The 11760-nt window shown below is 40.8% G+C and overlaps 1 protein-coding gene across 8 annotated transcripts in view; it reads left to right on the top strand.

Moving 5' to 3' along the window:
* Positions 1-11760, top strand: part of LOC107092639 (gamma-crystallin M3-like) — a 29462-nt gene that overhangs the window by 14598 nt on the left and 3104 nt on the right. Inside the window, exons 1-3 of one of the 8 annotated variants that reach the window (XM_015387224.1) lie at positions 4864-4935; positions 5633-5875; positions 6284-6606. The exons of 1 other annotated variant lie outside the window; for it this stretch is intronic. In XM_015387224.1, the coding sequence (XP_015242710.1) occupies positions 4864-4935; positions 5633-5875; positions 6284-6562 (594 nt within the window). In that variant the 3' untranslated portion in view covers positions 6563-6606. Of the gene's footprint in view, positions 1-4863; positions 4936-5632; positions 5876-6283; positions 6607-11760 lie in introns of those variants that run through there. 6 more of the 8 variants (XM_015387226.1, XM_015387225.1, XM_015387232.1 and 3 more) reach the window with 6 other exon arrangements.

Below are 11760 nucleotides of genomic sequence, written 5' to 3'. Positions count from 1 at the left end.
TTTATAAGGTGTTTTTTCCAGGCGTTTTAGGCCTAAATGGGTTAAATAGATCTTTATATTTGCTTGTTACCGTAACACCTAGATATTGAAATTTGTCTTTCTTTGTTGTAAAAGGATAGGCCTGGAATGATAATTTCCTCGCCTGTTCATTAATTGGAAACAAAATGCTTTTGTCTAGATTAATTTTATAACCCGAATCCCCCCCAAAGTCTTCAACAATACCGAGAGTCACTGGAATGCTTGTGACAGGATTTGACAGAAAAAGAAGCAGATCGTCAGCGTACAGCGAGAGTTTATGGTTTTGTATCCCTCTGTGTATTCCGCCGAGCTCAGCAGCATTTCTCAGCTTTATTGCCAGGGGCTCGATTGCCAGATCAAAGAGCAGGGGCGACAAAGGACACCCTTGTCTTGTTCCGCGAAACAGAGGGAATGGGTCAAATATTCGTTCTTACCATCGCTTGAGGATTTGCGTATAGTAATTCAATCCATGCGCAAAATTTTGGACCGAATCCAAATCTCTCCAAGATCATAAATAAATAAGGATACTCTATTCTGTCAAAAGCTTTATGGGCATCCAAGGATATTACAATTACAGGATAGATGTTACCTTCCCCAGTGTATATCACGTTGAAGAGTCGACGGAGATTACTAGAAAGTTGTCTACCAGCAACAAATCCTGTCTGGTCGGGATGTATTATCTTACCTATAACAGGCTCAATCCTCGCTGCTAGTACTTTAGTCAATATCTTATAATCACATCCTAGTAGACTCACTGGGCGATATGATTCACATTTAAGTGGATCTTTATTTTTCTTAAGAATGACTGAGATCATAGCCTGTGACATTGTTTGGGGCAAGGTTTTTTTTTTCAAGGACTTCCTGATATACTCGTTTGAGCCATGTTTAAAACCAAAACGTCAGGATCCGTTGTGAGTAACCACAGTTTTATCAAGTCCAATTTAGGCAGTAGACTTCTTACATTGAAGTGAATAAGGCCCAATCCTGATCTACATTTAAAGGCTTCGGGTGTGATATTATGAATGGGACCAGGATTTGGTTGCACATTGCCTGATAAAAAAAGGAGCAGCAGAATGACACATTTTAAATTGTGCCAGCGCTTCCAGATAGCAGATTTGGTACCTTTGGGAGGGGACGCTAAAATAACCCTGTTGGTAGTATATTGGTCTTGATGTTTTTGTAGCTGGAAGAGGTAAGTTTGTTCAAGCATGAGAAGAGATTCTTCCTTATAGAAAAAAGCCTCTCTGTATACAGAATATAGCAGGATATTTAGTGGATCATGTTGTATGCAATCATGCTTCACTGTGTACTCCAAAGTACCAGGAAGGGACAAAAACCATAACAAAACTAGCAGGAGCATTGTAAATAAATTGGACTGAGAGAGAGAGAGATGTAGATGTAATACTTTGTAGATGCAGCAGGAGCAAAGGCGCAGCAGAGGCTCAGGATGGAGGATCAGTTAGCAGCCAAGCAGTGTGGGCAGTGCAGGCTCAGGATGGAGGAGCAGCTAGCAGCCAGGTAGTGCAGGCCCAGGATGGAGGAGCGGCTAGCAGCCAGGTAGTGCAGGCCCAGGATGGAGGAGCAGCTAGCAGCCAGGCAGTGCAGGGCCAGGCCCAGGCTAGAGAGGCGGCTGGAAGGCTAGCAATAGTATTGTCCCGTGCCAAGAGTCAAAGAATTCCAATTGTTTTAACTGTAATAATAAAGTCTACAAAGGTTTAGTCTAAACAGCTAATTAATTATCATTTACTTTACCATCTTCAAATGTTTTTTGTTTGTCCATTCTCAGTTTTCTCCTTTCTGAAATGTCATGTCCTTCCTTTTGTCCTACAAATTAATGAGTTCCTCCTTCCTGTCGTTTTTCCTTTTCTGGCCCCTTCCACTCTTTCCATTTTCCTTCTAGTTCGCTACCACTCCATTTGGCATTGAGTGTCCTCAGGGAGTAAGACACTTAGGATAGCAGGCGTCATTAAAGATCTCTGTCCTAACACCTCCTCCATAAGGACAAACCAGGGCCGAGTAGCAGCAGTAGGATTCCCACTGACTCCCTACCCTAAACCCTGGACATTTACAATCCTAAAGTAAGATGAAATATATATATATTTATAGTGAAGTTTTAACCAAGAAGAATAGAGTCTCCCAATGGTGCAAGCAGTGGTGTGTACACTGCTGAAAAAAATAAAGGGAACACATAAACAACACAATATAACTTCAATCAAATCAAGCTCCTGTAAAATCAAACAGTCTATTTAGGAGGCAACACTGATTGAAAATCAATTTCACATTCTGTTGTGCAAATAGTATAGGAAATAGGTGAAAATTATTGTCAATTAGCAAGACTCACTCAATAAAGGAGTGGGTCTGCAGTTGGTGAGCACAGACCACTTCTCAGTACCTATGTTATTCGGCTGATGTTTTGGTCTTTTTTGAATGTTGGTGGTGCTTTCACAATCGTGGTAGCATGAGACAGACTCTACAACCCGAACAAGTGGCTCAGCTAATCCAGGATGGCACATCAATGCAAGCTGTGGCAAAAAGGTTTGCTGTGTCTGTCAGCGTAGTGTTCAGTGTATGGACACACTACCAGGAGACAGGCCAGTACACCAGGAGACGTGGAAAAGGTCATAGGAGGGCAGCAAACCCAACAGCATGACCACTACCTCCGCCTTTATGCAAGGAGGAACAGAAGGAGCACTGCCAGAGCCCTGCAAAATGACCTTAAGCCGGCCAACCGACTCTATAAGGATGTTCTTGGGGCCTGACGTATACAGATGGGGGTTGTGCAGGATGCTTAGCATTTGCCACAGATCACCAGGATTGGCAAATTCACCACTGGTTCCCAGTGCCCTTCAAAGATGAAAGCAGGTTAACACTAAGTACATGTGATGATGTGACTTCTGGAGACACAGTGAAGAGCGATGTGCTGCCTGCAACATCATTCAGCATGACCAGTTTGGCAGTGGGTCAGTAATGGTGTGGGGTGGAATTTCTTTGGAGGGCTGCACAGACCTCCATTTGCTCACCAGAGGTAGGTTGACTGCAATAAGGTACTGAGATGAGATCCTCAGACCCCTTATGAGACCATATGCTGGTGCTGTTGGCCTTGGGTTCCTCCTAATGCAGGACAATGCTATAGACCTTATGTCGCTGGAGTGTGTCAGATGTTTCTGCGTTTGATGGAAATGAAAGTATTTGTTAGGTTTATTCTTTATACATAATGTGCATTAATACTTTGTTAGCCAGATTAGACAGAGTAGAAGGCCTTCCTTCACAAGGTGGATGTCACTGTGTGTACGGAGGTCATCTAATCAGGACAGCCTTCGTGTCTTTAAAAATACACAGGATATGGGCACATCTTGGAGCCGGACTGATAAAGGAGAGATATGTGTAATCCTAGGGTAAAGAGGCAAGATGCATGAAGTTCAAGGCATGGATGGCGTGTCAGTTTCTGATACGAACAGCTGATCATCCATCTGATGCAAAACATGGACTCATGAGGAAATTACTGTCCTGTAATGACCTGACCAGGAATAAACGCTGTTACTTTTTACTCCTGTTTTATAGTCCTTTTTTTATATGGTTTTACCCAGTTTGAGTTAAGAGTAGTAAATAACTTGCTCCCAGGTAAAGAACCGGTAGGTAAGTTCCGAGGCGCAGCCGCCTTCAGGGGGACCTAACATCCATATTATACATATTGAAGCTATGGACTAGCCTGCCTGTTCCTCAGACCTGAATCCGATTGAGTCTTGATACATCCACCAAAGTCACATTGTGCTACAGACTGCCCAGGTTACAAACAAGGTCACAAAGGAACTAAATAGAGGAAAAAGCATAGGAAGTTCTAATACTGATATAAAGGCTGGGAAAAAGTGCTTGTGACCAACTATACAAGCTCCGATGTATTTTTTTCTGTCACTGGGTGTGTAGGGGTCCCACTACACATAAGCTGACCAGATCAAAGAGGATTGCTGCTTAACTTAATCTGTAATCAGTACTCCTGAGGTCCTACCATGGATAAAGTACACAGTAAAATATTTCATTGATTGAGTATGAATCCATGTGGGAATGTGTTTTAAAGACCAGAAATTATGTGTTTTACATCTGGTGTCTTTCTTACTCTTGACAATCCCTTCATATTTTTGCATACATCTCACCAAAATACACCAGGGCTCTACCTAGCTTTGAGCCATATCTTCTGTTGGACTTAAAAATAATTAATGTTTGGTGTGTCCTGTGGTGGAGAGATTGTTAAGAATACCGAAACCAGAAAGAAATGAACAGATCCCCCAGGAGGCAAAGGTGAAGGACTAATGATGACTTTGTTTTTTAGGAAGAATAATGTTCCCTCATAGGGAAAATATCTTTAGATGAACAGGACGTTCAAGTGAGAACAGGATATAATGTAAATCAGGTATCCTAATAATTATGAGAGGGGAGACATGTTGATGGCTTAGTGGTTTCAATGGAAATTTGGTAAAATGTGTTGTTCCTGATTGAACTCAGATAATGTTGGTGCTCCAGAAACCGGTAGTGTTTGTAGTCTTTATTATTTCTGGCCACTCTCTATGTTTTCAGTGAAAGGGGAATTTCACCTATGATGTCATCATACCTTCTGTAAGTTTCTCAGTGTTAGCCTCCAGCTTGAAGGTAGGAAACCATTGACCTGATTTGCTGGCGAGCAGGTTAAAAAAACATCTTGAATGAAAGCAGCTGCCGAAGGCCTCCCAACATCATTGTTAACCATTTCAAAGTAGCTTTGTGTGATGCACAACCATGGGCTGAGTCTGCACTCTCATAGACAAAGCCATCAATCTCACTCAGGTGTATAAAAGCTGGCAACTCACTGGTATGACTGCACTGAGCCTCCTCCAGCTGCACACCGACAACATGGCCCCCACTGACATGAACATGATGGGCAGGGTAAGTCCTGACAGGCCTGACACCTCATTTCTTGCTTTCATTACTGATCAAAGCAACAATTTTGTTGGATTATGTTACAAAAATCAAGTCCTAAAAGAATTGTCACCAGATAAATTTAGAGTAATTATGACATTTATGAGTTATAAAAATGCACTTTAAAAAACAATAAAGAACAAACAAAGACCTAGAGATCTAGAAATGTTGATATTTGTAAATAATTTGCTATAATTTAATTATATATTTAATTATATAATTTAATTTGTTATAATTTGGAAGAAAACCAATGAATGGTTATATAGCAAATCTGAAGGACATAGCAGTAAGAGAGCAATTAACTCGGTAGAATTCGTTTTAAGATCAAGAATTGTATTTTTTAAGACTGTTTGGGTAATTGTTGGCTGTTTAATGTCTGTCTCATTGTAAAATTTCAATTGTATGGCACTTTTTTGATCAGTTAAAAATGTCACCTGGTTCCTGCGTATTAAGGCTGAATTCACAGTAAAATGTATTTACTGATTGTATATAAAAAAGATACTGAAAAAATGTAATCAGTTTGCATATCAAACAGGTAAAATCTCAGGCGTTGTCTAAGACCGAATATGAAGCGAGATAAGACAGACTGATTACAGCAAACTTCAATAGGACCTCAAAGTATAAAGATGGCTAATTCTCCCATTATTTATCTGTTTCTGTCTAGATCATCTTCTATGAAGACAGGAACTTCCAGGGACGTTCCTATGACTGCAGCAGTGACTGTGCCGATCTGTCCTCCTTCATGAGCAGGTGTCACTCCTGCAGGGTGGAGAGAGGCTGTGTCATGGTCTACGATCGCACCAACTACATGGGTAACCAGTACTTCATGAGGAGGGGAGAGTACGCCGACTACATGAGCATGATGGGAATGAGCGATGGCATCAGGTCCTGCCGCATGATCCCCATGGTAAGTAGCCACTCATAGAACAGCATCATATCTTCCTCATGGTAACGAGACATATATGTTACAATATTGCCGTGTGCATGGGTGAACAGCCACATTATAGCACCTTATTCTGCCAATGGTAAAGGGCTACTTATAACATTACTCTGTGGTAACCAGCTTATTAGGTTAAAGTACTAACACATCCAAGATTTCACTTTATATCCCTATGGTAACCATTCATTTTACTGCACTACACCATCCTGAATGGGCACAAATTGGATCTATAGTTTAAATGCAGTCTGACTATTGGACTCAGTTGGTAAAGTGCAATATGTGCAATGATTTCTTTATTTAATCTCTGCTACTACCTGATGTGTAGCTGAATACTATACAGAGATTTACTGATTTATTATTATCTGTATCTTCTAGTACCGTGGCTCCTACAGGATGAGGATCTATGAGAGAGAGAACTTTGGAGGCCAGATGTATGAGCTGATGGACGACTGTGACAACATCATGGATCGTTACCGCATGTCCAGCTGCATGTCCTGCCACGTGATGGATGGACACTGGCTGATGTACGAGCACCCCCACTATAGAGGCAGGATGATGTACATGAGGCCTGGAGAGTACAGGAACTTCATGAACATGGGCATGAGCAACATGAGGTTCATGAGCATGAGGCGCATCATGGACTCTTACTACTGAAAAAATTCACAAAACAAAGCTGAGAAGCATTAAAGAATCGTTTGTGTAAAATCTGTCTGATTTTCTTCAATTGTTGCAGATCCTTTAATTTTCAAAAATGGTTTTAACTGCAAGAGTGAAAAAAGCTGGGCTGTTAGATCAATGCACAACATCATCCAATGCCATTTGTTCATTTCTATCCCTTTGTAGAGGATAATGAGTATGTTTCTAGAAATCAAATTGAATTGAAAGAATTGAAATGGATATCCTATATTTTTTTAGTGTTATGAGGTAATATTATTATTAATATTATTTAAGGACGTTTGGCGCTAAAAGTAGATTAAGCATTTGAAACCCCTTATTCAAAAAAGGACAGCTTTGTTTGAGCTTATGCAGACATATAATTTGTTTGCTAAGTATTTTTTCTGGATTTTCTATTATTTCAGTTTCAAAATTTTCGCATCAAATGCATTGTGAATACAACAATAACCTGTTGCTTGACGTAAATACAAGACAGAGATTAGCTGTCCTTGAATCTCAATATTGGAAACGGGGTCACATCAGTACAGTAATGCAAAAGGATTTGGTTCTGCCCATTAAGATGAGCAGATGTTAGCTTCCGATTAAACTAGGACCTTGTCGCGGGAGCAGAAGTCTCAGCAGACTATATAAAAATAAAGTTGACCTAATTATATTTAGTTTCTTTGAAAACAATTGTGTTTTTTGTCCTACCATGTAGATATGAAAATAATTTACTAAAGTAACTAAATATGCTTTAGTAAATCTATCTATCTATCTATCTATCTATCTATCTATCTATCTATCTATCTATCTATCTATCTATCTATCTATCTATCTATCTATCTATCTATCTATCTATCTATCTATCTATCTATCGAAGCCATCCTCCTTCAAGGTTCAAAAACATTTAATAATAAACAAAACTAAAGTGGAGCTGTGGCTCGCGGATTCTGCAGGAGGGGGGCGGGGCACCGCCCAATCTCAGACACTCTGTGGGAGAAACACAGGTAAGTGACCACAATCATCTGACTGAAGATGATGATCTAAGTGAGTCACTTACCTGGGTTAGCAGTTCAGTCCATACCCCTTGAGGGGGGTGCAATCCAGCCGATGGGCTGACAGCTGACGTGGCTCGCGTCACCCAGAGTGTCCCCGGTGCTGCAGCTCCGGAGGAGTTGCAGGAAGCCGATCCAGGGCAGGGATACAGGGCAGACCGGAACAGACAGATCAGACGGGATCCAGATCAGGCAGGAACAGACAGGTGACAGGATCCAGGCTTCCAGGCAAAAGCAAGCTCCCAGACAGGTTCAGAGTCTGACAGAGTTGAGAAGCGTGGCCAGACGGTCACGCACAGGAGCAGACAGGATCAGGTGCAGATGAGCAGGCTCAGTGGAAGAGGGTAGCTGAGACAGGACGTGGAACCAGAACTTGATGCAGGAACTTTAAACTGGTCTCCTCCCTGGAGCCAGGCCAATTGGAATAAAAACTGAACCTCCCCACATATAGAGCCAAAAACCCAGAGGACTCCGCGGGGGAGGAACAGTGGATGATCAGGAGACGAGACAAACACAAAAACCTCTTTCCACTGGCTGGCAGGATCCAAAACATGAACCAAGGAATCAAAATAACAGACAGGCTAACAAAAAGACAAATAATGATCTGGCCCCGAATGCTCAGGCTGAACAGAATATAACCCAAAAGAAACAGGTGAGTGGAATAAATTATAATTGAGGCAGGGAGGGAAAACGGCAGGTGAAAGAAATATCCAATTAAGGATGAGCAAACAGGCCAGCTCATGACACTAATGGGGATAGATTAATCACATCTAAAATGGAGGACGAGATCAAAGGGAATACTTCCTTAAATAACCTGGTTAGAACTGGTTGGATCTTAGTCTCTATTACACATGCACACATTGCCCTGCATTTTTAGACAATCCACTTGGAAGCAACTTTTTATGGATTCCATATATATATATATATATATATGGAAGTGCAGAAAAGTTGGCTTGGTGTGATAAGAACCATGCTTTCTGAATGATTTCATGGTTGGACACATTTCACATTTTAAGTGTATGTGTTGTTGAATTGATTTTTGCCATTGAAACTGTCTTTTAATTTGGAGCGAATCCTGATTTGTATAATTAGAACGTTGCACCTAGGTAAGGATTGAAAGTAAACATTGTGATTGTTAGACATCCATTACTGTGGATTCTTTGGTACCAGGAAAAACAGAAAGCAAACTTCCATGAAAATATTTTATTTTTGTTTTTTTCTACAGATTTCTTTACACACATAATAAAAATTAGAAGCTGGCAATTTCCAACTTTACCCCTTCGTTTGAGTCTCATTCATTTTACCTCTTTTGTGCATAGCCGAACATTCTGGCCCAACATTTTAGTTCCCATACATACAATTTTGCCAAGGCAAAACCTGCTTTCAGACCTTTCAAGTAACAACTGTGTTACAGTAGGGCCACTGCATTGCCTCCGCATAGACTTTATGATTGTCAGATTGATTTACTGCTAGGTACTATGCCCCCTAGGGGGAGGTTGTATTCCTCATCGGCCTCTAAATCACAGGCCATGCAGAAATACATTTAAAATTCTCTGAAGGCAGGGATTATTTGCCCTTCCTCTTCTCCTGCTGGTGTGGGTTTGTTTTTTGTGGGCAAGAAGGACAGTTCTCTAAGACCCTGTATAAGTTATAGGTCTCAATGACATCACGATTAAGAACCGTGTCCCTATTCCTCTAATCAACTCTGCTTTTGATCAGATTTAGGGAGCCAGGATCTTTACTAAACTGGATCTCCTTAATGCATACCATTTGGTACATATTCATGAGAGCTGAGTGGATGACAGCATTTAACACTCCTACAGGTCATTATGAATATTTAGTCATGCCTTTCGGTCTCACTAAGGCTCCAGCTGTCTTCCAACGTTTGGTCAATGAGGTACTCAGGGACATGGTGGGACATTTCTTTTTTTTTTATCTGGATGACATCATTATTTACTCTCAGGATTTGGAGTCCCATAAGAAGGATGTCAGAGCTGTTCTTTTGCAATTTTGTACAGCAATCCTCCAAGTGTTCACTGGGTCCAGACAAAGTAGCCTTATCTGGCTCTCTTTCCCCGAATCCCTCTTGGATGCCACCCTCCACCCCGAGCAAATTACCATGGATCTCAAGTAAGCGTCATTCATCCTCTCAGTATCAAACCATCTTGGATTCAGCTGACTGTCTGAGCCTCAGACGCTGTCTCACCTCCACTGCTCTTGGGAAACAATTAAGCGTGTTTGTAACTCACCTTGCTGCTCTAATAAACCTTTTATCCTCCATCAAATCCTGTTTCTTCCATACGTGGGCCAAAAAGATCCCCTCGGTCACATCAGATGGTCCATCTAAAAAGAGTTCTAAACGGAGCACTGGTTTCTTGAAATGAGAGCGGTAACAAATGTGTGTTCGGAGATCTGACTGGCTGAGATTGGGTTATTTTCTTCAGTTTCATGGGGGCAACCATTCTGTGGTTTTATTACTCTTTTGTCTCAGCAAAGTTCCACCCTCTAGCTCTGTCTTGAGTGTTATCTAAACTAACCATCGTGGTACAATTCTGTATTGTTTAATGCATTTGTGACCCATCACCTTTGCCCATTGTACACAGAATGAAACACTGTTCATCTGCATTTATTGTTATTCCAATATACCTGCTGCTATTTTGAAGAGACACTACTGAATGCATTGAAACGTTAAACTTAACTTGGACATTCCCTAAAAAATTATTTGAAAGGTCTCTTTAGGCTACGTTCACAGCGCAGCCTGAAGTGACCCAAATCCGATTTTTTTGCCCATATGCGAGCTGGATCTGAACAACACAGATCCCATTTTTTCCAGTGCAACCCAGGCAGCTTGGCTATGTGGTCCTGAATCCGATACAAGTCTGATCTTTACAAATGCGGCCTTTGTCTGAACGGCCAGGTTCCATTTATCAGTCTTGAATGTCATTAATACCCTACAAAGGTCACTCTTCTGCTTCTTGCTACGCAGAAGTGGCAAAAAAAAACAACAACATTGGTGGACAATGATGCAGAGAGCACTATTTGTGTTTAACATCTTGGAAAGATTGAGTTTTTGATTTTGGGAAAGATCGCTAGATGTTCTCCAGCACTACCATCCATGCTTACTTCCGTAAACACAGAGCACACTGGCTTGTGACGTCATTGCGTCCTCTACTGCTCATGTCAGACACTTAAAATGTATGAATGCAGTTCACACAGGAGATCACATCTAAGTTGCATATATTTTGAAATGTGATCAGCATTGCAAAATATTCGGATATGACAAAAAAATCGGAATTGAGCATCAAGGCCTGCAGTGTGAATGTAGCCTTAGATCCTCTTTTCTTTTTTTTCTCCATATTATTCGTTTGATCTACCTCGTGTTTATTTTCCAGTAGTGTGTAGTGTTTACATAGATGTTAAGTTTCCTACAATCCTTGGTTGTTAGAAAAAAAGACATCATTATTTTAAACTGTAGCAGTTTGTGTTTATTGTGCAGCAAATTATTTATCACTCAGGTCAGACTCATCCTCCTCTTGGCAACATTTAAATAAACAGAAACAGTTTTCTTTGTATAATGATTAATAACGCTGCTGATGGCCATAGTCTAATTAACTAAATGGGTGGACATAACTGGATTTTGAACAGCCTGCCCAGGAGTCCGACCTTGGATGTAAAAAAACAAGAATCCTATTGAGTAAGTAAGCAAATAATAATAATTCAACTAATAACATTTATTTGGTTTTACCCTCGATTTTCTCAATGACCTATTAATTAACTACAACTTCCAGTTCTAATAATAATAATAATAATAATACATTTTATTTAACAGCGCCTTTCTTGACACTCAAGGTCACTTTACAAATAATACAAAAAAATAAATAAAAAGAGATGAAAATACAAAATACAGATGCAGGAACATAAAAAACAAAAACCAATCATGGATAGGGAAAAGAGCAGTATATTCACAGATAAGCGAGCTGGAACAGATGGGTTTTGAGTCTGGCTTTGAATAAGGGGAGAGAGTCAATACTGCGGAGGTCGGGAGGAAGTGAGTTCCAGAGCTGGGGAGCAGAGCAGTTGAAGGCTCTGCTCCCCATGGTGACAAGTCGAGCTGGGGGTACAGTGAGGTGGATGGAGGAGGAG

This window comes from Cyprinodon variegatus, unplaced genomic scaffold (genome assembly GCF_000732505.1).
Source record: "Cyprinodon variegatus isolate N-32 unplaced genomic scaffold, C_variegatus-1.0 Scaffold388, whole genome shotgun sequence".
Lineage (NCBI taxonomy): Eukaryota > Metazoa > Chordata > Actinopteri > Cyprinodontiformes > Cyprinodontidae > Cyprinodon > Cyprinodon variegatus.
The sequence above is the reverse complement of the archived record's forward strand: the minus strand, read 5'-3'. Positions and strand labels throughout refer to the sequence as shown.